This window comes from Cuculus canorus, chromosome 26, assembly GCF_017976375.1.
Source record: "Cuculus canorus isolate bCucCan1 chromosome 26, bCucCan1.pri, whole genome shotgun sequence".
NCBI classification, from domain to species: domain Eukaryota; kingdom Metazoa; phylum Chordata; class Aves; order Cuculiformes; family Cuculidae; genus Cuculus; species Cuculus canorus.
Window position 1 is genome coordinate 1,451,666 of NC_071426.1, and position 25,765 is coordinate 1,477,430.

Here is a 25,765-nt window from a genome sequence, read left to right on the forward strand (position 1 = left end):
TCAACTGTTGTTTATTGCAGACTTGGTGTACAAACACAAGAGCTCACGAGGCACGGAGCGGGCACTGGTTTATTGAGCGAGGGGCAGCGTTACACCACATCCATAGCACTGGGACTCCCCAACACAACCAGAGGCTGCAAAGAGAGGGAATCCAGAACCCAGAGTGCTGGCGCCTGGGTTTCTATTTATTCCTAACAGAAACAGAACAGAACCCAACACAGTCTCTCCATAAAAAGCCCCATTTTGGGCCCAGAAAATGAAGCAGAACACACCCTGCTCCTTCCCCACAACCCCATTCCTTTGGGATGCTATCCCTGCAGTGTGATGGCTCCGTCTCTGCTTGATTTCACACTTTTGGTCCCACACTGTCCCCCACGCCCGCGACAACCGCCTTCACGGCCAGACCTTGGCCTTCCTGAAGGCTCGGATCTCCTCCGGGCCCCGCAGGTACTGCTCGATTTCGCTATCAGAGATGGGCTCATCGCCAGTGATGGCACAGTCCGAAGCGCTCAGGGCTGCCGTCCGCAGTCTCTTCCTTGGATTGATGAGGCAGGGTGGCAGCAAGGGCCTGGGGCTGCCCTCACGCCGGCGTTTCTCTTCGGAGGGACGGCTTTCCTCCTGCGCTGCCCCTCCTGCCACAGGAGACGAGCCCCGAGACCTCTCTCCCGGCACTGTGGCACACTGCTGCGCCTCTTCCTCCAGGCAAAAGGCGTTTTTCAGCAGAAAAATCCGGTGTTGCAGCAGGTCCCCGATGTGTTTGACCACAGTTTTCTTGTCCACGTGAAGCACCCTCAGCCAGGCGAGCTGGGATGCCATGCGCAGGAGGATCTCCAGAAGCTCCTTCAGCCTCAGACGTGCCGGAGGAGGCAGATCCACCCCTGCCACCTTGCAGAACTGCGCCAGAGTGCAGGTGAGGCGGGCGGCAGGCTGCAGCGACTGCCACGACAGGTAAGCCGCGGCTGTGACAATGGGAATGGGGTGCCGGCCTGTGACCAGCCATGTCTCGCTGGCAAGCTCCACCATCTGCATCGTTCGGGCAACCATCTTCTCCTTGTCCTCCACAAAGCGGGCAGGGACATCAGCCGAGTGCTGGAACAGCTGAAAACTGCAAGAACCAAGAGCCCAGCGTTAGGAGCAGGGCATAGGGAAGCCTCACCAAGCGATGTCTCAACAATTCCAGTACAGAAAGGGGCTCCAGGAAAGCTGGGGAGGGGCTCTGGATCAGGGAGTGCAGGGACAGGAGGGGGAATGCTTTTCAGCTGCAAGAGGGGAGATTGAGATGAGATTTTAGGCAGAAATGTTTTGCTATGAGGGTGGGGAGGCCCTGGAACAGGTTGCCCAGAGCAGTGTTGGCTGCCCCATCCCTGGAGGGGTTCCAGGCCAGGTTGGATGGGGCTCGGAGCCCCTGATCCAGTGGGAGGTGTCCCTGCCCATGGCTGGGGGTGGAACCGGACAGGCTTTGCGGTCCCTTCAACTCAAACCATTCCATGATGCCATGATCCAGCTCAAGGTGGAAGCTGCAGGGAAGTCCTGTAGAACAAACACCCCATGCTGCTGTGAGGGGCTCGACCCAGTTTGTCATTCAAGGGACAACAAAGTGCACGCCCAGATCATGAACTGTAGATGCTGCCACCCAGTCCCGCTCAGCTCCCAGCAGATTTCCCCCCCTCAGCACGCAGGGACGTGACCAGGCTGAGCTTTTCCAGATGATCTGGTTTAGCGTCAGCGCTCTCAGCAGCCACACGGCCGTGTAGCAGCACAGGTCACCCTGTGCTCATGGGCTTCTTCCCTGCCCTCAGCTGCATTTTAGAAGCTTTTCCACTCACCCGTGTCAAACAAAGGATGCTGAAACAGCTGAAAGCGGCCCCATTACCTGTTCAGGTGCGTCTTCACCAGATCCGCCAGGCTCAGGGCCGGCACGCAGAGCTCCAGCTCCTTCTGGAGGCTCAGGAAGACGCTGGCAAACAGCTCCTGCTTGGCGTAAAGGAGAGAGCAGATCGTCCCCATCGTCAGGGGCCAGTTGTGCTGGCGACAAGTCACGAAGACACAGCAGCCACCCAGGAGCTCCTTCTTCTCCAGACTGACCAGGTGGAAGGAGGGGTGCTGCAGGGCCCGCTGGAAGTACGACACTGCTGTTTCCTCAAACACTGCCGGGAGCTGGAGGACTTTGCAGAGATCCTGGACCCGTCTGATCCCTGTGAGAAGACACCGCCCCCCCAAATCAGCTCAAGCAATTTGTGATACAGAGCTCTCCTCACTCTTACATTGATTCATAGAATCATGGAATGGTTTGGTTTGGAAGGGACATCAAACCCCATCCAGTCCCACCCCTGCCGTGGTCAGGGACACCTCCCATGGGATCAGGGGCTCCAAGCCTCATCCAACCTGGCCTGGAACCCCTCCAGCAGCCACCACTGCTCTGGGGAACCCAGGCCAGGGCCTCCCCACCCTCACAGCAAAACATTTCTTCTCAGTATCTCATCTCAGTCTCCCCTCTTTCACCCAGACTGAAGCAAAGATGATTCCTGCAGTCCGGCCAAGCCCCTCAGTGCAGGTTTGCTGGTGGTGGGCACAGACTGGATGCAGAACTAATTGCCTCCTTTAGGCTTTACTGCCAGCTCCGAAGGCTTTTACCATGTCAGAGGGCATTGGAGACATTTAAACAAAGAGGATGAGAGGCAAGAGAGAACCAGTGCAGGACAGAAACCGAACGGCACGCTCTTACCTCGCTGCAGGGAGCGGCTCAGCTGCTCCTTCTGGCCGGTGCTCTGGGAATAGGACACCTCTGGAAAAGAGGCAGCGTTAAGCTGGATAACCTTGTGGTGATACGGGAGGTGGCGTCATTTAGGTTTTGGGCAACCAGCTGCCCAAGGTACTGGATTTCAGTAGTCAGAATGGACAGGAATTTGAGGCTAAACAAGAGGTGGCACAGGTTCAGTAACCACAAAAGTTTACATGAGATTTAAATGCCAACCCCCCCTGCCCCCAGAACCATGGAATCATTGAGATTGGAAAAGCCCTCTAAGCTCATCCAGTCCAACCATCGGCCTAGCCCCACCGTGCCTGCTAAGCCATGTCCCCAAGAACCACGGCCACACGCTTTTTTAACTCTTCCAAGGATGGAGACACCACCAAATGCTCTGCAGCTGAATGCAAACGCTCCTGGGCTGAACACAAAAACACTTCCAACTGCAAACGCCCCCGAACGGAGATGCTCCCGATTACAAACGCTACAGAGCTGAATGCTAATGCTCTGGGACCAAATGTAAACACTCTGGAGCCAAACGCAAACACTCCAGAGCTGAATGTAAATGCTCTGGGACCAAGCGCAAATGCTCCTGAATGCACAAGCTTGAGAGCTGAATTCAAACACTCTAGAACCGAGTGCAAATGCTCTGGAATGCAAACGTTCTGGAGCTGAATGTAAACAGTCTGGGATCAAATGCAAACGCTCTGGAGCCGAATGTGAATGCTCTAGGACTGAAGGCAAATGCTCCCACATGCAAACGCTCTGGAGCTGAATGCAAACAGTCTGGGACCGAATGCAAATGTTCCAGAGCTAAATGCGGATGCTCTGGAACCGAATGCAAATGCTCCTAAATGCAAACGCTCTGGAACTGAACGCTAATGCTTCTAAATGCAAACAGTCCGGAGCTGAATATGAGCAGTCTGGGACCAAATGCAAACGCTCTGGAGCTGAACGTGAACGTTCTACGGCTGAATGCAAACGCCCCTGAATGCAAACGCTCTGGAACCGAATGTGAATGCTCTGGGCCCGAATGCAAACGCTCAGGAGCTGAACGTGAACGCTCTGAGACTAAATGCAGACGTTCCCGAATGCAAACGCTCCAGGGCCGAACGCAGACGCTCCCCGGGCTGAACACAACTGCTCCCAAGTGCAAACGCTCCCGGAGCTGAAGGCAAAGGCCGCGGCGGCCGCACCTCGCAGGTGCTCCTCGTCGGTGTAGGTGGTGGTGAGCAGCCCCTCGGCCAGGACGCAGCCGCAGGCCGCGCACACGAGCTGCTGCTGCGCGTAGTGCGCGTCCTCCACCAGCGCCGCGGAGCCGCACTCGGGGCATCGGCCGCCCGCCGCCATCACTGCCGCCAATGGCGCCGCCGAGCGCTGGCCCCGCCCCCTGCCCGCCGCGGGGGGCAAACCCACCAATCACAGAGCTGTGCGGGGCTATGACCACGCCCATCACTCACATTCACCAATCAGATGGCTGATTTCAGGCCACGCCCACCACCTGATAACCAATCGCCGCGCGGCTAGGGCATACGGCCACGTCCATAGGTCACACTCGCCAATCACGACTCGGCATTCTGGTCCCGCACTCTGCTCCTACTCACCAATCGCGTCGCAGTTCGCAGAGCGTTCCGCCCATCAAGGGGCGGGGCTTGGGGAGCGGCCCCGCCAAGCGCCCCTCCCACCGCCTCTAGGGGTGCGTCTCGCGAAGCGCTCCGGCTCGGCCCTCCGGCTCCGCGCGCCGCGTTCCGGGGCTCCTGCGTTCAGCCAATGGCGGGGGCAAAGGGAGGAGGGGGGGAACCAAGAAATCTTGGGCTGATGGAACCATGGAATTGTGCAATCACAGAGTCATTGAAGCATAGAATCACACAATGAGTTGGGTTGGAAGGGACCTCAAAGCCCACCCAGTCCCACCCCTGCCATGGGGAGGGACACCTCCCACTGGCTCAGGGGCTCCGAGCCCCATCCAACCTGGCCTGGAACCCCTCCAGGGATGGGGCAGCCAACACTGCTCTGGGCAACCTGGGCCAGGGCCTCCCCACCCTCACAGCAAAACATTTCTGCCCAAGATCTCATCTGCATCTCCCCTCTTTCCAGCTCAAAGCCATTCACCTCCCTCCCAGCCCCCAACTCCCTGCCAGGACCCCTCCCCAGCTTTCCCTACAAACCTTCCTCTCCGGAGATTCATCGGCCGCACTGCAGCGTCCTCAGTGGAGCTGCCAGGGCTGAGCCCCAAGATTTCCATGGGCTCTGGGTGCCCCCCCCGTTCCACCTTTCATCACCAGCAGAAGACCAGGGTGATGAGAGGCACTCAGGGCTCCCGCAGTGAAGATGCATCTCAGTCTTAATGGCCTCAAGACAGCATGAGGCTGATTTCCTCTCTCTTCATCCCTGCCCACAATCTGAGGGCCATTACAATTATAGGTTGGGGCGACTGAGGTGGTTTCTGGCCAGGAACCTTGCACACATCAAGGTTTTTCCTTCTTTACAGAAACTCTCGATTCTTGGGATGCGGGATGAGCTCATCCATCAGTTTCCCCCACCCTGTGAGGTGTTTACCACGAACACCCTGCACAGAGAGCTTGCAGGAGTGGAACGAGCCAAAAAATACCTTGAGGATGAGCCCCAAAATACCTTGAGGATGAAGAGTTTGGGGCAGCAGAGCTGGTCCTGAGGAGGCCCTTTCCAAGCTGCCCTTTCAGACAAAAAAAGCGATCAGAATTCTGTATTTAAGAGAAATTTATTTTAGTGTTCCATGAATCCAAAAGGCATTTAAAAACAAAACAGTTCACCAGGCTAAAAGTAGACAGGGAGAAATACAGATCCTTCAACAGTAAAACCAGACATTTGATTCCTAAGGGCTTTAAAGTCAAGGTGAAGCACCTTGCAGGGCATAAAATGCCAAAGAAAGGCCTTAACGAGTATTGTCAGTAAAAGACTGAGGTACAGGGATTGGGTGATGCTTTCACAGCCAGGGATGTGGAAGAACCACAGCCCTGCAGCAGCACCCGCGGGAGGCTCAGCGCCTCAGAGAACCACCCCGGTGGGAACAGCCAGGCCCAGCCCGGGGTCCTCCTCACCACACACGGCTGGAAATGGCCAAAGAGGCTGCCAGGAGAGGAGAGGACAAGTTTTAAGGCTCCATCACCAAGGAGACTACTAAGAACGTACATTGCCACTTTTTTTCCTGTGCTGACAGGAATGCACATTATCCGAATGTCATAAAATCCACACTCCCAAAGCATCGCACGCAGCACTGCAGGGCCTTTGGGAGCCAGGGACTTCTTTACTTTACATATTACTTTAAAATGAGCAAAAAGCAAGAGTCCAGCCTTGCTACCCACGTGTCCAGTTACTGTTAAGCCATCATTCCAAGGCACAACCGTTTTTTCTGACTCTCTGACGCAGAACATCAGAAAGCTGTGGAATAAAGTCTAGAAGAGAAGTCTGTTAGTGAGGTATAGGCAAGCGTTCCTTTCCAGAGACGCACTGAGGCACAGGAGGAAACAAATTCATCCTTCATCTTCCTCACTATTTCAAGGCACGAGGAGCAGCAGCAGATTCCGGTAAGGCCAACCAGCACTTCTCAGAATTCAAACCCGCCAAGAGCTGAAGGTGCCACTAAGACCTTCTGTGTTTCGGACCCTTCATTCACAGAAGGCACAGCAGAAAAGGAACAAATAACCTCTTCACCCAAGAGATCTGCTCAAGTAAAAATCAATTCAGAAAGAAGTACCTGAAGTCTCACAGAACGCTTAAGGTTTGTGTCCGCTCGAGCTCCCCGGGAAGGACAGGTCTGCTGGGAAAGCTCCAGACTTTGGTGGTGAAGCCAGTGCACAGCAATAAAAATGTCATTAACAGCAGGTTTTGGATTCTCCAACGAATGTGTACATCTCTAGGCAATATATTAAACTTCACTACAAAAGTACCGTGTTTGAGAAGTGTCCAGCAGTTTTCAGTGGTTTAGGAAATAGCAAACAGTCTGCTCACAGGGTGACGGTCGATCCAGCTGGTTTAGGCCCTTTATAAAGTGCTTTACTGTAGAAAATCTGAGTTCAAAGCTCCCCCCTTCCAAGCTGAGCCAGGAGTGACCCAATGGACTCAACTGGGAAGGCAGGAACGTTTGCTTTGGTCCCGAATCTTTTGGCATTTCAGCTTTCTTCTGAGCTGCAAAGAGGCAGCTGATTTTTGTGATCTTTGATAAGAGTTTGCCAGAAAAAAGCGCCACGTTTAGTTTCTCGGTGGAAGCAGCCTGTTGTGTGCTGCCCGATGGGATGGGGAGGGGAACAGACCGAGCTCTGTTGAGCTGCCCAACAGCCACACGGTCAGGGAGCAGACCGGGAGGTACTGATCGTCCAGCAAAACTGAAACATCTTCATTCCATTCCGAGCATCAGGCACAAAGAACACTGAATCAGACTGGAGCACTTGCTGAAATCCCCAGGGGAGGGCGATTTGGTTCCTCCCTTGGCTACACAACGAATGCCCGAAGGAAAGCATTGGAAGACCAATCACCTTGCAAGGCTGCTCCAAGGCAAGCTGCAGCTCCAAATTCCAAGGGATTTACATTTAATATAGTGTAGAAGGAAAATTGTCCAGGAGTACCCACAAAGCAAGAGAGGGGCCAGGAGTGGATCCTGGGGAATCCATACCTACTTAGGGCAACAGAACAGAAACCAAGCGGACCTTTACCTCCCTTTAAACAACTTCCGAACCAGGAATGTGAAGGCTACAAGAGAACAGCTTCTGAATTAAAACACAAATTCCTTAGTACCATTCCGGCAGTAGACAAGCGTACCATGAGATCTCAAGATCTCCTACATCAAAACCCTGTCAACCTTTCCCTTGAGAGCTGCTTGGAAGCAACAGGTATTCCACGAGAACTTTTGCTTCTTCATTTCCAGTCTAAGGTTTACCTTGCATTCAGCCTTCAGGGCATCAATTACTTTTCAAACATAGCCCTGGCCCGACACGCACATCTCAAACTCCTCCAGTGTAGTTATTAACAACTCGGTTTATAAAAACAATCAAATCCCCAAGCTCTACTGGACAAGATTTGCTATTGCACTACAACTTCAGGAACGGAAAGTAGAATAAGTGATCTATCAAAGCTGCTACAAAACAAAACTGTGAACAAGAATTCTTTATAAAGGATTATCAGTGCCTTGCTGGCAAGCAAAGCACCTCAAAAACCCTTTGTCCTTCTTATTGCAATCAGGCTTTGTATCATAAAACTGCACAAATCTTCCCAAATAATGGAAAGAAACCAAAAAATAAATATGATTCCAATCCTGGACCCTAAACACAGGACCTGACGTAAGTACTAACCACACTGGGATTGCTCAAGGCAGAAAGGGGAAAGAGGTCATTTTCTGTGGGCAGCACAACCGGTACCACCTACTCCACGTCGTCTCCTTATTAATCAGACTCCACTGGCAGGAATTCAGCCCTTTGTTCCCCAGCGTCCCCAGAGCTTTCACATCTCCCCAGCTTTTTTGTTTCCAGACATTGAAACGCGAAGAATGTTTGGAGTTTCTTCCATGACTCTGACAAGCAAGTTATCGATGTAGTCTTCCAGCTCACGCACCTGGAGATCCTTCTTGGTAATCGTATCCTTCTGTTTCAAGACCAGCTGGATCAGCTCATCCCGTGTCAGCTGAGCGTACGCGTAGGCAGGGTCTGTGGGATCGTATTTCTGCGAGAGAGAAGAGAGGCATACCGGCATTTCAAAACAGCAAACAAGCTGGCTTGTGGAATTTAAAGCACCAAGTGGAATTTAAACCCTCAAGGAACAACTTTACAGACGGTGTTCTCAGAACCACAGCCACTTTTTAAAGTATTACTGTACTTTGTGTCTTTTAAAGCTAAGTTCCAACCTCAGGGTCAAGAAGATGAGGCTGCCCAGGGCACCGACAGACTGGGAGAGGCTGTCAGGCCAGGATGGCGTTAAGCTACAAAGCACCTTCTGGGCCATTACCCTGGAACAATTCATACAGAACACTACTTCCAGAAAGTAGAACAGCTTTTTAAAGTAAAAAAAAACAAACAAAAAAAGCAACCACCTCTGAGTAAGTGCGTGCTGCTTACAGCACAGCGACAGAGCTCACAGAGCCCGGGCAGGCTCCTCCAGAACAGAAGCCAGCCTGGGCTTTTCCACCACAGGGATTACGGATACTCACACTCACAGGACTACACCAAGCATAATTTCTTATTTGGAATCACAGCACTACACCACAATACTAATTACAAGTTTTCAGCTCATTCAAATTAGCAGCATCCTGGTTTGAATCATTTAACTCGTATTTTCCCTCTTTTCCAGAAGGCGGCACTGCCGTTACTTTGGTTCTAACTTTTCACTTTCCCCAAGAAGCCCTGGGAAAAAATCACAGCACCCATAGTTTTCCCTGCTCACGGGAAGACACCTCTTGCTATACCGATCAGTGTGACTTTTAAGTTACACCTCAAACCTGGAGGTCGCTTTTGAGGCTAAGATTTTACAAAAAAAATGCTTTAAATCCCAGTGGTTTGCAGGCTGCACGGATATGCTTTTAGGAAGCGGCTGTGCTTTCATGGCAGGCACAGATAATAGATGACAACGCAGGAGCCACCCTGAGGGTGCTCTTCCCTACCTTCTCGGCTTTAAGAGCCATCTACTTATTAATGAGTGACCCTAGAAAGCAGGCAGAGGCAGACAGAGCATCAGCATCTCAGCAGGACAGGCTGGGAGTTGGGGTTGTTCAGCCTGGAGAAGAGAAGGCTCCGGGGAGACCTTAGAGCAGCTTCCAGTGCGGAAAGGGGCTCCAGGAAAGCTGGGGAGGGGCTCTTGGTTAGGGAGGGCAGGGATAGGATGAGGTACGGATATGGAGATGATACCACATATGGAGATGCGAGCCAAAGCAAATGATATCAAATACATGAACTCTGCCTGATTTACTGCTTCAGCTCTGGTTTAAAATGCTGCTTTCTTTCCTCCATACCTTTGCATTCATCTCGAGCAGCTTCTCGTTCATTGTGCTGAGGACATTCAGGTTCATACTTGGAGGCTTGGTTGCTGTGGCATTCATTGGCTTCACCGGATGGAGTCTGGAACATGAAAACCAAGTCATGTTATTTAGGGAGTACACACAGACACAGATCTTCAGAGTAAAAACATATACTGCGAGAAACTGGGGAAGAATCCTCCCCTTCTCTCTCTCGGTTAAACATTCAGCTTCAGGCATCTCTGTCTAAGCTGTAGGTGTTTTCTAAGCGTACTCAGTTCTCTCCCCACCACCGTCACTGACTGAAGGCACTGGAGACAGAGCAATGACAAGGGAAATCCAGCCGGCATGGTACGGCACAAAGGAACTCCAGGTCAGTCCCCCGAGGCAGCAGCACACAGCAGCAGTCACCCTGATCTCTCACGCACCAGCTAAGCCTGACTTTCCCAACAAGAACACATTTGTGGTTCTTGCAACATATCAAATACCTCCATTATGCTGGGACAGGCACGTATTGCGCCTTTTCCAATCGGACCTTATGGTATAAGCAGCAAAAAAGTGCCACCTTCGTTCACTCGGGCAGGATTTATATTGCCAATTTGAATACGGACAGAGATTTTTACTAGTTTCTCAACAAATGCCAGCCCAGAAGTGTCCCAGCTGGAGTTCTGCAGACGAAGCCTGCCAGCTCAGCAGCTCTGCGCCTCGACCACAGCACCGCAGCAGCCCGGGAGCCGCAGACAGTGCTGGAACGCAGTCACGCTTCTTGGGAGAAAGAACAGCATCACTTGCTGCAATTCCCATTTCTGAAAATGGATCTATTCCAGTCCATTTCCCAAATCAGATGAAATGTCCCTATTTTTTTTAACTGTTTCCCTAGCAGCTTTTCCAAGAGGGAGGCTGTGACGGACGGCAGGTTGCCTTGAGCGCACCGGGTGCCCTCAATAGCATCAGATCGATGCGGTGCCAGCACCAATCCTGTGCTGGTGTGACAGGACCCAGCCCCGACAAATCCAGAGGCTGGAAAAAGTTAACACTGTACGATGCCACATCACTGCAAAGTGCAGTGAATCCTGGCAGCTGGAGAGGCAGATCTGGGCTCACGGGGAGAAAAAGCAAGGCTGGCATCGGCACTGAGCCACGTTCAGTGCGTTCCCCGTGTTCTCTCACCTGTGCTTAGCAGACAGGGCTTCACCGCCCCGCTCAGCCTGGCTAGGGTGCGTTTCAGAGGGTGAAACCCAGGCCCGAAGCAGCTTCTTCTTGCCAGAATTTCCTGCTTTATCTGCGAAGCCCTCGGCTGTTGTTTTTTTCGGAGACTCTGCTCTATGACTTGGGGTGTCAGAGAGGAGGGAATGAGCAGAAGAGTAGGGCTGGGAAGGACTTGAGAGGGAGGAAGAGGAAACAGAAGGCTCAAAGAAGTCACGGTCTGCACGCTCCTCATCACCTGCGCTTATTTTCAGTTCTTCTTTCTCAAAATGACTGTTCTGCTCCCCAGAATGACACGTCACACCTAAGCCCAAGTCAGCTACCTGGCTGCTGACATGGTGAGTGCCCACGGTGACCTGGGCTGCAGCAGAGCTATCCGAGTGCTCTCTCGGTTCCTCACGCAAAGGCATTAAACTTAGGGACTGCTTCCCAGCCTCTGAAACGTTATCATCACCCGCAGCGACAGCACAGTTCTCCTGGGAGTCACCCAGCAGCTCGTCATCAGAGCCTCCCTCTGGAATAACTGGAAGACTGGCCAGTTTCAAACCACGATCTCCACTAATGGGAATGGCAGACTTCAGACTGGTAAGGCAGTCAAATAAATCATCATCGCCTTCATTTTTCAGACGCCTGTCACGGCCGCTATCTCCGACTGTTGCTGGTGGAGCAGCAGTCTCTAATGAGCTGCTCTGGGGGAGGCACTCACGAGCATCTGAGGCTTTGTCAGCATCAGATGAAAGCCCAGGCATAGCTTTTAGACTATTGCCTGAAGAAAGCACATCACCACTTAACCCCTCAGCCCGAGGAACTGGTGGGCGCTTCTTCAGCCGAGGTGCTGGCTTTGGAGTAACCAACACCTCACTGCCAGCTTGGTTGTGGGACAGCGTGCCAGGTCCCAAGGCTGGTTTGGCAGAGCCTGCTTGGGAAGAGGAGTCATTCCTATCAACGGGAGCTGCCTGGGGCTCTAACGTGGGCATACATCCTTCCCACCTCTTCCTACCCAAGATCTCCTGCTCCTCTTTCAGCTCCCTGTCAGGGGCAGACAGCTGTTCCACACTGGTCTCTGGCAAGGGGTTATCACCGTGCTTTGAGAGGGATGCAAAGCCCTTGTCATCCTTTGTGTGGGGCTCGGTATTCACCCTGCCCGCATCCACACCACGCCAAGCAGTGGCCTCGCTGGTTCGGATGGGACCTATGCTGTCACCAGAGAGCTCTGGCAATGGGCAGCACTCTGCTTCCAGCTTGCCAGTAAACTTCACTCTCTGTCCTGCTGCATCAGAACCCGTAAGTAACATCTCCCTGCAACCAGAGCCCTGCTCTTCACCTTCCTGCCCACCCAGACCCTCATCCTCCAATCCACCAAGGAGAAAGGACACAGCTTTCCCCTTGCCTAGCTTGCTGCTTTGCAAAGACGTCTTAGCCTGGAGCTGGAGAGAATCGTGCTGCTTCTTTGGAGCCAGACCAAGGGTGTCAGCGAGGGTGCTGGGAGGGCTGGACACAGCTTTGGCATTATTAGTTACAGCCGCAGAGGAAGAGCCCCCTGCAGCATCGCCTCCAGAGCGCTCCAGCTCCGCAGGGTGCTCCGCTGCGGAACCGTCTGCATCGGAGGGAAGGCAGAGAGGGGAAGAACCAGCAGCAGGTTTGAAGCCTGGTGCATCCACTTCCCGTCCAAGCGTGGATGCAAAGGGATTATTACCATTAAAGTGACAGTCAGAGGGGAGAGAAGGTGCAGGTGGGTGAGAGAGACCCCGGGAAGCCCATGTGTCGGAGCGGTCAGGACCCTGGCCCCGTGAGCTCTGCCCCCAGTCAGAAGCAAAAGGATTATTGGCACGACCAGACCCCTGCCCAGGAAGAGAAGCTTTGGGAACAAGGTGATGGGACGAAGGGAAACGGGCAGTGCCTTTGGGATCCAGGGCTGCGGATGCCCTGTCCTGCTCAGGAATAAAGGGGTTCTTGCCGTTCAAAAGCTCTGCAGCAGAAGGAGGAGGAGAAGCAAGGGACGCAGGAGTAGTAGCAATGATTTCAGAGTCTGGCATTTGGACTTTTTGTCCTGGTTTAGAAATAAAAGGATTATTGTCACTCCTGATACGGTGTACGGAAAGAAAAGCAGGAAGGGAATCAGGTGCAAGAGTAGGAAGCACGGCTTTGGTTTCCTCCTCTGAAGACGCGCCCAGTCTGCAAAAAGGGACAAAAAACTCGCATGTCACTCGTGGATGCAGCACGAGGCAGGAACAGACAAGCTTTAGCACCAGACTCTTAACACCAGAGATGATTTATGCTTGCAAGAGACCTCGGAGCCTTTCTGACAGCCTTTATGTATGTAAATGCACCTTCACAAGCACTAATTTATGCCAGAACCCTTCTGCTGCAGAGTTCGCACAGGTTACTACTTTTAGGAGCTCTCTCATCTTCAGCACCCCAAGCGCTTATTAGTAGGTGAGACACTTCGTACGCAAGATGTTTAAACGTGAGAAGCACTGAAAGTAAGGAGTCAGACACAAACCACAGCCTTATTAGCCTGACACACCTCGGTATATATAAAACACAGACACACAGAGCTTTTCTTACATATAAAGGATAAAGGAGGAGAATTTCCAAAGAAGCCCTGCGCACCAATTCACACAGATGTCCCTCATGGTGCTGTGAACGATGCCAAAAGTGGGAGGGCCCCAGGATTAACTCTTTTGAAGACCACAGCCAATACAGGAGAGAAAAGCAGAGCTGTTAGAACTGTTGTTTCAGACCACAGGCCCATTGAAGCCACACAGCTCAGACAGAAGAATGTTAGTTTCTGCAAAAGATCCAGCAGGAAAACTCAGCCCTACAGTAGCTGCAGAGATGCTTGCACTCAAGAGAACAACTATTCCGGCATCACTTATAGGGAACACCTCTATATCCACCTCCTCCTCACACTGAGAGAGAACTCAGAGTTATTATTTGTTATTAAAGCATGCAATGGCCAGGTTAAAACCACCAGGTACCTGCACAGCAACAGGTTTCTGCCGCAGGCAGGATGCCCAGCTGAGAGGCGCTGCCAGTGGCCTCCTTGAAGCCTTAACATTGCGTTCACATCACCCTCTGAAGAAAACGCGACTGACCTGGGCTTGACGGCTTTGGTCTTTGCTGGTGCAGCAGCTCTTTCAGGTTTTGGTTCTTCCTCAAAAGGGTTGAGGGGCTGCTTATTCACAAAGGCATCTTCTGTGCAGCGGCCGTCTCCTGCAGGACTCCCTCTGCTTAAATCTGCTGGAAGCTCCAACTGTTTGGCCTCTTGTTCGCTCTTCTCTTCTGGAATTTTGTTTTCCTTATCCTGCAGGGAATTCCTGTCGGGAATACTCTCAGCATCAATGGTCTTTACTGCTTCCTTCTTCCCTGTGACCAGAGAGAGCAAGGTAGACTTCTTGTGGTCTGGTTTTCTGGCCTCTCTAACAACCTCAACAGTCGGAGGAACACGGGGTTCTGGGTGTTCTTCACTGCTCAGCAGTTTGTATGAGGGCAAAGTCATAGATTTAAAAGTCTCCAAGGATGTAGACCCAGAGAAAGCAGGACTAGGAGATATTCTTTCCATCTCTTCAGGCCCTTTAGTAGGTCTGGAAGACAGGTTCTCCTCTGAAGCAAAGAGCTGCTTCCGTTTGAAGCGGTGAGGAGAAGGGGAAGAGGCTGGAGTGTTGTCCTTCACCGTGCTCTCTTCCATATAAACGTGACTGCCATTGATACACAGACTGGACTTGGAAATGGGATCGCTTTTGGATTTAAGGCCGCTGAATAAAGAGAGCCCTTCTTTCTTGTTGTGGCTAGTGGTTCCTGGGTTTAGTTGCCTGAAGTCCAAAGTGGCTGTTTTACGAGATTTAAATACAGAAGGAGAGGACTTCTCTTCCAGGGCATTTCCAAAGGTTTCTGGAATAAATAAATAGGGAGAATTTCAAGGTGTGAGAACATCCTTTCCCCTGACACTCACAGCTGACAACATCAGTGTTTCACTGCCATTAGTGGGACCACAGAAACATTGAAAGTGCGGCTGTACCCGCTGCTTCCAAACCTTCCGGTGCCCCACACTGGCAGCGCCCAGCAGAGAGATCGCAGGTGCTATTCAGTGACCCAAACCCACCACAGATCCCTCACAGTGAAGCTGCACCGGCTCACGCAGACACGGCTCGTGCAGCCCTACAGTTTCTATGCTATCCCAAGGGAAGCTTAGCCTGACTGTCCCAAAGCCCTACACGCACACAAGTTACTTTCTAAGGAGTCAGTCAGTAAGAAGAATTTAACTCCTCCTCTGAAAAGGGTGAAAAGCGCAAGCAAACCGTTGGAGAAAGGCTTTGTGCTCCCACAGCGCAGTGGAACACCCCATACTCACTTTCTGAGGTCGGAGAGGCGTCAGAATCCTCGTCATCCCACTGCGGCTGGAAGTCGCTGGGGTGAAGCCGAACCCTCTCGGTGACAGGCTGCTGCGTCGGCAGAACTGACATGGACTGGGAGAGGGAAGTCTTCTGCAAGCCGGGCTTGGAAAACAGGGCTTTAAACTTGGATTTCTTCTTTTCCTTCTCCACCGCCTCATCTTCGCTGTCAGCGGGGGAGTGAGCCATGCTGGGAACGATCGCCGAGGCCGTGTCGGAGAGGCCACTGCTCTTCTTCCCCTTGAGCTTGTCTTTGAGCTTGCCAAAGGCAGAGCGGGACTTGTCCTTGGCAGACAGGTCAAACATACTGGCTGTCAGGTTGCTCCTCATGAACTGGATATCCACTTCGACCTCCCCTCTCTCCTTTTCCTTCTTCCCTGGTTTGGAGCGAAGTTTGTACCACCTGCGGGAACACGATTTCTTTTACAAACAAATTCTTGGGAGGCACAAGGGATTTGGAACAAAATAGGGTGTTTATGTCTTAAAAACCAAATAAGCCTATAGTGTAAGGGGGAAAAAAAAGAAAAGCTTTTAATCTTTCACCTACGTCATAATCACGTGGCCCAGGTGCCAAGGAAAACATTTCTTATTGTAAACAGAAAGCTCTTAGTAAAATGTGTTTTAAAACCCAGACCAGGAAGGGTTAAAAGAAGGGGGGAAAAAAAAAAGGAACAAGGGGTGGAATTCCTGTATTTCAGCTCAGAGGCAGTTGAAGTGGGTGCGAAAGGAACAGCCCCAGAGAGCTGAAACTGGTACAGAAAGCACGGCCCCACGCCCTCATACCTTTCATTCCAGCTGCTTCTCAGTTGCTATCGGAATGCTAAGGAACCCCTCATCAACACCAGAGCCAAACCCAGCCTCACAGAGCGGAGCCAGCCAAGCCCTACAGCCTGTCTGGGGAATTCCTGTCACCTCCAGGAGCGTGACCCGAGCACCAGGAAGGACATTCCTTACAGACAGAGCCCCATCCCTTTGCTGAAACTCTGGATTATCAACTGAGCGCTGAGGGTGCCCAAGGCTGCACCCCAACCACCCGCACGCAGCTAACGACCGCTCGATTCCATCCCACCCGCACTGGGGATGGCAGAGAACGGCAGCAGCGCCGCACATCAGGAATTTTCTGACTAGTGCTGGAGCCCCAGGCTTCTCGACTCCATAGAACGGAGGGGAAAGGCCGCCTGGAAAATGCCAGCTTCTTCCTCCTCACCAGATAGCGCGTGAAAACAAAGCAAACGGAGCATGCAAATCTGCCTCCACATCAAATCCACACTCATCTTCTTTGAAGGTGCACAGAAGCGATGAAAGAGAACAGGGAAAAAGCTCCAGAGACAAATTAAAGCTAATAAGCATGAACCAAACGAGCTGAACTCAGAAACCTGCTCCGGAGAAACCCATCAGAGGGAAGCGGACGCTCTGTTCCGCTACAGTCGGACGTTCAGCCCTGAATTCCAGGCACCAGCAGCAGGAAAGGGACTTTATGAGGCAATGTCAGGCTTTGTCATGTCCCAAAAGCCACAGTCCTGTGGTGGCAACAGCAAGGGAAGCACAAACCCTTTGCCTTTAATGCAAGCCAGCACTTCTGTCCCCCACCGCGTGATTTCCAGGAGCATCCCGCATTCGGACAGTGCCACACAATCTATCCTGCCCCGGGGACAGAGCGGGCACTGCTGGAACGGCACCCGAGACACAAAGTGTGTGTTCAGCGAAAGCAGCCTGGCACCGAAACAGCCCTGCTTCTGCCGCCACGGCTGCCTCGGAGCGGCTGGAAGTCACGTTGCAAAGTATAAAATCTCATTAATAGCACCGATTAGGTTCGGGAGCGCCTGCCAATCACTCGTTTTCCAAACGAAACCAGCCCTGCACAGGTTTAGATCACCGACACGATGACAAAGGAAACACGGTCCAAAGAGAAAATCAAAGGCTGAGTGACGACACGAACAACTGGAAACAGCAGTTTTCCCAGAAGGGTCAACTTTAGGGATTTTTTTTGTCTCTTTTCCCTATTTTCCTTTGGCCCAGACACAAAGGGACGAGGCTGGCAGGACCGCAGGGCTGACTCGTGAACTCTGCTGACCGAGGGCCCATCACACCACGCAGCGTAAACACATCGGCGCTTGACACGACCTTAATGAGAGCCACGGGATAATTAAGGCTTCGCAAGCCTTGATGGCTTTGTCCAGAAACACAAGGCAGGTCTCGCTGTCCCTGGATCTGCTCAGGTGAGGGAGAAGAGGAAGGTGACTCACGGCCACCTCAAGCCACATTACAAGGCTGCTGACTCCCAGTAAAACCCTCCCAGTAACCGCCCGCGCCGTCCCAGTGTTTACACCCAAAGGAGCAAGGATGACACAGAGCTGGCGCTGGGCATTAAAGGAGAAGATTCCCGGCTCGGTGTCCTGCTGAGAGCAGTGAAGCCAGCCCACATAACACTGAATTACCTACTCTTACACGTGTTTAAGCTCTAATTAATCCACTTATTAAGGAAAATACACAAACAGCGAGGTGCAGCGTGCCTGTTCCCTGTTGGAAGGCGAAGGCATTTTGCATACATTAGTTTTCTCAGGTTGACTCGGCTGCTCGCAGGGCACAAACAGAAATATCTGAGCACCAAAGCCAAGTGCGAGGCAGGAGAGGCTGAAAACCCCCCGGACTCTTACACGGGACTCTCACCCTATAACTCAGAGTGAGGGGCTGACCCTCAGCAGGAGGGACCCTGCCCCAAAGAGGCCCCCCCGAAAGGGCATGAGGGGTCCCTGTGAGGCATGGCAGTGAGATCCTCACTTCCCTATGGGGCACAGGGGTCCCCCACCAGATCCCCACACACCTGTAGGGCACAGGGGTTTACATGGGGTCCCCCATCAGGGGCCCAGAGCCCTCCCCCATCCTTCTCCCTGCCTCCCTACCCCTCTCCCCAGGCTCTGTGAGGCAAAGAGACATCTCCACTTGCCTCCCTGAGCCCCCTCGGGGCCCCGAACCCCTCCTGCTCCCCGTCCGCCTGTTGTGCCTCCAGTCCCCCTCTCCCCCCAGACCCCTCCCTACCCCCCGGGTTGTCCCTCTAGTCCCACCCGCTGTGCCTCCGGACCCCTCCAACCCCCTGGCCCCCGTCCCCTCCCCACCTCCCCCTTCCAACACCCCCGCCCCACCTGCTGTGCCACCTTTCCCCCTCCCTGCCCCCCTGCAATGGGTCTGGCCCCAGCCCCTGTCACCCCGTTACCCCATCCTCGTCCCCACCTGCTCTCCCCTCTCCCCCAGCCCCCCCGCAGTGCCTGGTACCCGCGTCCCTCACCTGCAGCGCCTCTTTCCCCCTGCTCCCCCCAACCCTCCCCGCCAGCCCCCGTGGTGTCCCTGCTCCCGGTGCACCCCACTGCTCCCGGTGCCGGTTTCACCTCTGCAAGCCCCCGCTGACCCCGGTTCCCCGGCTCAGTACTTCCATCCCCCAGTCTTCCCTACCCCTCCGGTACCTGCATCCCCCAGTCCCCCCTATCCCCCCGGTACTTGCATCCCCCGGTCCCCCCGATCTCCTCTACCCCCCAATACCTACATCCTCCGGTCCCCCTGGTCTCTCCCGCCCCGCTCGGTACCTGCATCCTCCGGTCCCCCCAGTTCCCCCCACCCCGCTCGATACCTGCATCCCCCGGTTCCCCCCCACCCCACTCGGTCCCTGCATCCCCCGGTCCCCCCTACCCCCCCGGTACCTGCAGCCCCCGCCGCTCCCGTCCCGCGGCGGCAGCTCCATCTCGGCTCTCCCCAGGAACTTGTCGGTGCCGGCGAGCGCTCGGTGCATCACGGTGACGCGCAGCGCGGCGGGCTCCGGCGGCAGCTCGAAGGTGGCCTCCTCTCGCCAAACTGGGTCCCCCCCGCACCGCTCCGACACCGCCGTGCGGAACCGGCGCCGCCCCAGCGACATCACGGCGTAGGCATCGCTGCCCCCCGCCGCCTTCGGGCGCAGCCCCCGCGCCCGCAGCACCAACACCCGCGCGTGAGTGGGGCGCCAGCCCGGGGACGGCATCGCGGCGCGGAGACGGGAGCGGAGCGAGCGGGACGAGAGCGGCGAGAGAGCGGCGAGCGGGGAGGGAGCGGCGGCGCCTCTCGCGAGAGAACGGCGGGGCGGAGCCGGGGGCGGCGCCGGCAGGTGCGGGCAGGTGTGCGGGGAGGGCAGGTGCGGGGTGTGCGGGGGGTGCAGAGCGTACGGGGGTGTGCGTGTGCGGGGATGCACAGGGGTGTACAGGGGTGTGCGTGTGCAGGGGTGTGCGGGGGTGTACAGGGGTGTGCGTGTGCGGGGCTGTGCGGGGGTGTACAGGGGTGTACAGGGTGTGCATGTGCAGGGGTGTGCGGGGGTGTACAGGGGTGTGCGTGTGCGGGGCTGTGCGGGGGTGTGCGTATGCAGGGGTGTGCAGGGGTGTACAGGGTGTGCGTGTGCAGGGGTGTGCAGGGGTGTACAGGGGTGTACAGGGGTGTGCATGTGCGGGGATGCGCAGGGGTGTACAGGGGTGTGCGGGGTGTGCAGGGATGTGCGTGTGCGGGGATGCACAGGGGTGTACAGGGGTGTGCGTATGCAGGGGTGTACAGGGGTGTGCAGGGGTGTGCATGTGCGGGGATGCGCAGGGGTGTACAGGGGTGTGCGGGGGTGTGCAGGGATGTGCGTGTGCAGGGGTGTAAAGGGGTGTAAAGGGTGTGCGTGTGCAGGGGTGTGCGTGTGCGGGGGGTGCAGGGCGTACGGGGGTGTGCGTGTATAGGGGTGTGCATGTGCAGGGTGTGCAGTGTACCGGGTGTGCGTGTGCATGGGTGTACAGGGGTGTGCATGTGCAGGGTATAAAGGAGTGTGCATATATAGGGGTGTGCAGGGTATACAGGGGTGTACAAGGGTGTGCAGGTACAGGGGTGTGAGTGTACAGGGGTGTGCGTGTACAGGTGTGTGCAGGGACAGGGGTGTGCATGTTCAGGTGTGCACAGGCAGGAGCTGCAGGGGTGTACAGGGGTGTGCATGTGCAGGAGTGTGCATGTACAGGGGTGTGCAGGTGTGCATGGTTGTACAGGTGTGCATGGTTGTACAGGTGTGTGGGTGCAGGGATTTGCATGCGCAGGTCTGTATACAGAAAAGTACTGATCCTTCCTTGAAAATAACCCGCTGGACAAATACCATTTCCAACACCAACGTGAGAGCTGTGTGGTCCATTTATTGGAACAGGCAGCCATGGACAGCCAGTACCCCAGAGGAATGATTTCCATCTCCTCGCGCTCCCCTAGCCCTGTTTCCTTTGTTAGTTTAGAATCAAGACATCAAGAGGTTCCTAAGTGAAGCACGCAGCCCGTGTCCTTCAGGAGATCCGCTCCCCCATCCCATTCCCTGCTCCCCACGAGCATCCTCCCTGCATCCCACAATGTTGTTGATGATGCTCTGATCCCTGATGCTCTGCTCCCCTCACCGACCCCTCCGAAGCCCGGCAGCCCCAGCATGCGGCTACAGCCGCCTGTCAGACCACAGCACCTCGAGGTGACCCATTGAGTTCTGGAATCCTCAACATAGGAAGGAGATGGAGCTGTTGGAATGGGTCCAGAGGAGGCTACAAGGATGATCCGAGGAGCACCTCCCATCCGAGGACAGGCTGAAAGAGTTGGGGTTGTTCACCCTGGAGAAGAGAAGGCTCTGAAGAGACCTCAGAGTGACCTTCCAGTACCTGAAGGGTCTACAGGAAAGCTGGAGAGGGGCTGTTCATAAAGGCTTGTGGGGATAGGACGAGATGGAATGGGGATAAACTGGAGAGGGGCAGATTTAGACTGGATATAATGAGGAATTTCTTCACCATGAGAGTGGTGAGACACTGGAACAGGTTGCCCCGGGAAGCTGTTCCTGTCCCATCCCTGGAGGGGTTCAAGGCCAGGTTGGATGACCCTTGGGCAGCCCCTGATCCAGTGGGAGGTGTCCCTGCCCATGGCAGGGGGGTTGGAACTAGATGATCCTTAAGGTCCCTTCCAACCCAAACTGTTCTATGATTCTATGATTCAGTGAGCACTGCAAACTCCGGGCAGGCAGGAGGACTCCAGTTGCCTCTGGATCCATGGGCAAGATGAGGATCCCTGACTCTGGCAGCTCCGCCATGAGCGGGATGAAGCGCATGGCCACGGAGGGTGCAGGGAGGAGGATGCCCACCTCAGAGCACTCCACCGGCAGTCCCACAGCTCTTGGCAGGGATGATCCTCCTCTTGCAGGAGAACATCTTCCGGAGCTCCCCGCGGAAGCGGTCGTGCAGCCAGGCATAGAGGAAGGGGTTGCAGCAGGAGGAGCTCATGGCAAACCAGTGGCAGAGCAGCTGGATGAGAAGGAAGTAGTGCTTGTTGATGAGGTTGATGTCGATGTCCCGGATGATGTTGAAGACGTGGATGGGGAGCCAGCAGATCCCAAAGGCCGCCACCACCAGCACGATGAGGCGGAAGATCTTCCTCTTCCTCAGGCGGTCGAACTCGGCTTGGCTCTGCGTGGAGTGGCCGGGCACCACGCGGTTCCGCAGCTTCACCGAGATGCAGATGTAGGAGAGGGAAACGGCAGAGAGAGGCAGGATGTAGGTGACGATCAAGGTGCCGTAGGCGTAGACCAGGCGCTGCGTCTCCTTCTCCATCCAGAACTCCTCACAGATGGCAAAGCCCTCCTGTCGGAACTCCACGTGGTAGGTGTGGGCGATGGCGGGTGCCACCAACCCACAGGAGAGCAGCCAGATGCTCCCCACCACGGAGATGCAGCTGGTGAGTGAGATGCGCCTCTTCAGGGGGTGCACGGTGGCGTAATACCTACGGGGAGAGAAACAGGAGAGCCCGAGGCCCAGAGCAACCCCCGGCAGCCCACAAACCCTTGGCCATGCTGGCCACCCCTGCGGCTCCTCCTGGTCACTCAAGGAAGGCAGAATGACCAGCACGAGGGGCTGTGGGAGCCCTGGGAAAGGGCTGGCTGGGGACAGGGGGACAGCTGTGTCCCCTTACCCTGCTGTGGGGCCCATGGAAGCACCAGGTCACTTCTGCTGTTTTGGGAAGTGGAATCCCTCCTGCAACCCATCTTCGAGCCCTCCTTGAGGACCAGAGCCAGCACTCAGTGAACAATATAAAAGCCAGCAATTCATAGAATGGTAGAATCATGGAATAGTTTGGGTTGGAAGGGACCTAAAAGCTCATCCAGTCCCACCCCCTGCCATGGACAGGGACACCTCCCACTGGATCAGGAGCTCCAAGCCCCATCCAACCTGGCCTGGAACCCCTCCAGGGATGGGGCAGCCACCACTCTGGAGGCCAGTGCCTCCCCACCCTCACAGGAGAACATTTCCTCCTACGATCTCATCTCAATCTCCCCTCTTTCAGCTGAAAACTGTCCCCCCTCATCCTGTCCCTGCACTCCCTGATCAAGAGCCCCTCCCCAGCTTTTCTGTCGGCCCTTTCTGTACTGGAGGCTGCTCTGAGGTCTCCCCAGACCTTCTTCCCTGAGCATTTTCTGTTCCTTTCTATGCTGCCTCATGTTTGACCAAAGGCTTGCCCTGAATAAGGGAGCCGAACACCCTACTACGCTTCCACCACCTGATAATGAGTCCTGACACTAAAGAAAAGGCTGAGGAGGGACCACGAAGATCACCTGGGTGTTTCCTTTTCCAGCTTGGAGTGTTTGGCACGTAACACCCTGAGCCAAGCGAGCAGCAGCTTGATGGGACCATGGGGGACCGACCTGGACCCCACACCATCCGCCGCACCAAAGCCTACCTGTCAACTGCGATGGCCGTGAGCGTGAAGACGGAGACGTAGACCGTCATGGGCTGCATCAGGAAGACAAAGTAGCACAAAAATTTCCCAAAAACCCAGCCTTGCGGGTTGAAGGCGTAGGCCAGCGTGAAGGGGACGCATGTGGCACACATCAGCATGTCGGAGAAAGCCAGGTTCCCGATGAAGAAGTTGGTGACGTTGTGCATCTTCTTGCTCTTGCAGATGACGTAGAGGAGCAGGTAGTTGCCAAAGATGCCGACGAGGACGATCAGGGCGTAGCAGGGGATGATGAGGGGCTTGAAGGACTGGATGAGCTGCACCCCAGTGAACTGCGCGCTGGTGTTGGAGCGGTTCTGCAGGGCGAGCTCGTAGACGGTGACATTGGCCCTGTCCCTGTCCCCATCTGGCTCCATGGCTCTGGCTGAGATCTGAGAAACCCCTCGTTTCAGCCAGCCTGAGCACCCCAAAATCCGCCAGTTGCTGCTTTCAGGTGTCCTTGGGGTTCATCCTGCTCCTTGTTAGAGCTTTGCTGTTGCTGCCCACCCTTGCAGATGCACAGGACCCCCACACCCAGGGAGGATCTTCAGGACTTCATCCTGAGGATCCTGGGGAGGGAAACGGAAAATCAGGCTCAAATTCGGGGTGATGCCAGCGAGGAGCCCTCAGCTGGGAGGGAGAGGCAGCCCTGGGCTCAGCTGTGGTTACGTCTCGGGGGTAAGAAGAGAGGGAGAGGAGCAAAGGGTTCAGGGGAAGCACCTCACCAACAACGAAGCGTTTGCAGCACTCCTGCCTCTGCCCCAGCCCTGGAGGGCAGCTGCTGGCCAGAGGAGAAAGGAAGCAGCAGCTGATCCAGAAAATAGCTCCTAATGTTTCTGGAAATAACAAAGGACGTTAATGGGTAAATGAATAAAGATGCTCCGTTACTCTTGTACTGCCTCTCCGCCTCCTGCGCCTGCACCCACCCCCGTATGGAGGTTAACGAGGATCTCCTGAATCGCAAAGGGTGGCAGCAGCCAGCGCGGGGTTCAGAGGGCTCAGCCAAGGTGTGTCCACAGACCATGGCACGGTCCTGCCGAAAGCAACGCCACGTTTTCATGTAACTGGCTGCGAAGGGAATGGGATGGGCTGCAAGGAGGAAATTCAGGGGCAAAAATCAGATCAGACCTGGTAGACAGGTTCCAGGCCAGGTTGGATGGGTCTTGGAGCCCCTGATCCAGTGGAAGGTGTCCCTGCCCATGGCAGGGGGTGCGACTGGGTGGGCTTTGAGGTCCCTTCCAACCCAAACCATTCCTTGATTCTATGATCAATAGGGTGCTCAAGGTTGCACTATTTAACCCCTCATGCAATTCGTTGGGTGCCCCGACTGAACTGATGGGGCACTCAGGCATCAAATAATTGGCCACTTATGCGCAAAATGAAGGGCATTCCTGCATTTATTGACCGAGTGCGCCTGCAGAAAGGCAGGAGAGGCTGTGACTTGTGCCTGGTGGAGGTGTGGGAGCTCCCTGAGCAGGGGAAGGCACAAACCTTTCTGCACAGGCAAAGCCTGGCTCCCTGGCGGGGATGTTCGTGCAGATCCCCTGGGCTTTTGGGTGTGACTGTGAACATCTGGAGGACACGCACACAACTGGAGCTGCTCAGCACCGCACACTTAGCAAAGCCCCACCAAAAGGGCTCCCAGCCCAGCCAGGCTGTGATGCTGCGGCTGCTCAGGGCTGTGACTGTGCCCATCACCCTGTGCAGAGCCTCCAGGCTCCCCGGGAGTCCGTCGGCCTGAAAGAAGCCTCTGAAGCAGCTTCTAGCCTCAAGGGAGCAACTTTCGCGTTAAAATGTCGTTCTCCCAGCCCCATTCTCTACTCAAACTCTTCTCAGTTCCTCCCCAAAGAACAGCTTTGAGCCACTTGGAACCCACAGTCCTGCTTTTGTGCCGCAAGCCAGCATCCATCCTGCGCTCAAACGATACTGAGGAGCTGGTGGCTTCCTCTTCATGCCCATCGCAGAGCCCTGTCCTGCCTGGGCGATGGATGCTGGCTGCCCCCCAGCCTCGCAGCAGGGCGATGAGGTGGGGGGAATGGAGCCCGTGTTGGTGCCAGCCGCACGCAGGGTGCACAGGGGCCGCATCCTGCGCCAGGGATGCAGCTCCGTGCCCGGCGCACTCTGTTTGTGCCTGTTGTGTTTCCATGACATTGAGACTCTTCTATCCATTACCTGGCAGTTGCTATGGTGATGCCAAAGCAGGAGATGCTGCTGTGCAGGATGCAGGACGGGGTGAGCACGCCACTGCCAGGGGCTGCGGGAAGGGGACAGCACGTCCCCAAGCACCCACCCGCTCTTCCCGCTGCCGGGGCTGTGCCGGCTCCAGCCGTGGACTCTGACTCTGCCATGTCCCATGCTGCAATCACAGCCAGAGCTCTGCTTGCCGTCCTGGGCTCGCGGAGGTGACAGCTCTGTCCCTGTGCACCCACTGGGAAGTCAGCGCTCACACTCCGGGGAAGCCACTGGGCTCCCACTGCTCTCGGAAAGGCACCGACAAGTCTGCCGGCATCGTGGCGGCTGCCCCTGCCCTTGGCTGCCAGGCGCACCCCGGCACTGGGAGCTGGCAAGGCCACTGCTCCAATTCACCGGTGCTGACCTTAATGCGCTTGGTGTTTCTTTTCTTCCTGCATTTCTTTCTATAGCTTAATCCTTACTCAGCGAGGT

The 25,765-nt window shown here is 55.0% G+C and overlaps 3 protein-coding genes across 6 annotated transcripts; all 3 read right to left on the reverse strand.

Moving 5' to 3' along the window:
* Positions 1 to 34: 34 nt before the first annotated feature.
* Positions 35 to 4,122, reverse strand: BRF2 (BRF2 RNA polymerase III transcription initiation factor subunit). Of its 2 annotated transcripts, XM_054088912.1 has the most exons (5): positions 3,943 to 4,122; positions 2,726 to 2,785; positions 2,086 to 2,195; positions 1,874 to 1,971; positions 35 to 1,105 (listed from the first exon to the last, which is right to left on the reverse strand). In XM_054088912.1, the coding sequence occupies exons 1-5, from the start codon at positions 4,094 to 4,096 to the stop codon at positions 394 to 396; spliced, it is 1,134 nt and encodes a 377-aa protein (XP_053944887.1). In that variant the 5' UTR covers positions 4,097 to 4,122; the 3' UTR covers positions 35 to 393. The 2 variants fall into 2 exon arrangements, with proteins under 2 accessions (XP_053944887.1, XP_009569766.2); XM_009571471.2 differs by having other exon boundaries at positions 56 to 1,105; positions 1,874 to 2,195.
* A 1,357-nt stretch (positions 4,123 to 5,479) lies between these two features.
* RAB11FIP1 (RAB11 family interacting protein 1) lies at positions 5,480 to 19,388 on the reverse strand. 2 transcript variants are annotated; one of them, XM_054049615.1, is made up of 6 exons: positions 19,021 to 19,388; positions 15,286 to 15,728; positions 14,030 to 14,825; positions 10,896 to 13,106; positions 9,723 to 9,828; positions 5,480 to 8,440 (listed from the first exon to the last, which is right to left on the reverse strand). In XM_054049615.1, exons 1-6 carry the CDS (start codon positions 19,332 to 19,334, stop codon positions 8,222 to 8,224), a joined length of 4,089 nt encoding a protein of 1,362 aa, XP_053905590.1. In that variant the 5' UTR covers positions 19,335 to 19,388; the 3' UTR covers positions 5,480 to 8,221. The 2 variants fall into 2 exon arrangements, with proteins under 2 accessions (XP_053905590.1, XP_009569767.2); XM_009571472.2 differs by lacking the exon at positions 10,896 to 13,106.
* Positions 19,389 to 20,681: 1,293 nt separating this feature from the next.
* LOC104068520 (prolactin-releasing peptide receptor-like) lies at positions 20,682 to 24,164 on the reverse strand. Of its 2 annotated transcripts, XM_054049616.1 has the most exons (3): positions 23,827 to 24,164; positions 23,066 to 23,670; positions 20,682 to 22,111 (listed from the first exon to the last, which is right to left on the reverse strand). In XM_054049616.1, exons 2-3 carry the CDS (start codon positions 23,476 to 23,478, stop codon positions 21,478 to 21,480), a joined length of 1,047 nt encoding a protein of 348 aa, XP_053905591.1. In that variant the 5' UTR covers positions 23,479 to 23,670; positions 23,827 to 24,164; the 3' UTR covers positions 20,682 to 21,477. The 2 variants fall into 2 exon arrangements, with proteins under 2 accessions (XP_053905591.1, XP_009569714.1); XM_009571419.2 differs by having other exon boundaries at positions 23,066 to 24,164.
* Positions 24,165 to 25,765: the final 1,601 nt, after the last annotated feature.

Bases quoted from the DNA above. Each gene is read 5' to 3' on its own strand.
- LOC104068520 (XM_054049616.1), bottom strand. From the start codon at position 23,478: ATGGAGCCAGATGGGGACAGGGACAGGGCCAATGTCACCGTCTACGAG. The intron at 22,112-23,065 runs GTAGGCTTTGGT...CTCTCCCCGTAG, and splicing joins ACGGCCATCGCAGTTGACAG to GTATTACGCCACCGTGCACC.
- BRF2 (XM_009571471.2), bottom strand. From the start codon at position 4,096: ATGGCGGCGGGCGGCCGATGCCCCGAGTGCGGCTCCGCGGCGCTGGTG. The intron at 2,786-3,942 runs GTGCGGCCGCCG...CCTCTTTTCCAG, and splicing joins CGACGAGGAGCACCTGCGAG to AGGTGTCCTATTCCCAGAGC. The intron at 1,106-1,873 runs GTAATGGGGCCG...TGGTTCTTGCAG, and splicing joins GTGAAGACGCACCTGAACAG to TTTTCAGCTGTTCCAGCACT.
- RAB11FIP1 (XM_054049615.1), bottom strand. From the start codon at position 19,334: ATGCCGTCCCCGGGCTGGCGCCCCACTCACGCGCGGGTGTTGGTGCTG. The intron at 9,829-10,895 runs GTGAGAGAACAC...TTCATGTTCCAG, and splicing joins GCCCTGTCTGCTAAGCACAG to ACTCCATCCGGTGAAGCCAA. The intron at 8,441-9,722 runs GTATGGAGGAAA...TCTCTCTCGCAG, and splicing joins TGCTCGAGATGAATGCAAAG to AAATACGATCCCACAGACCC.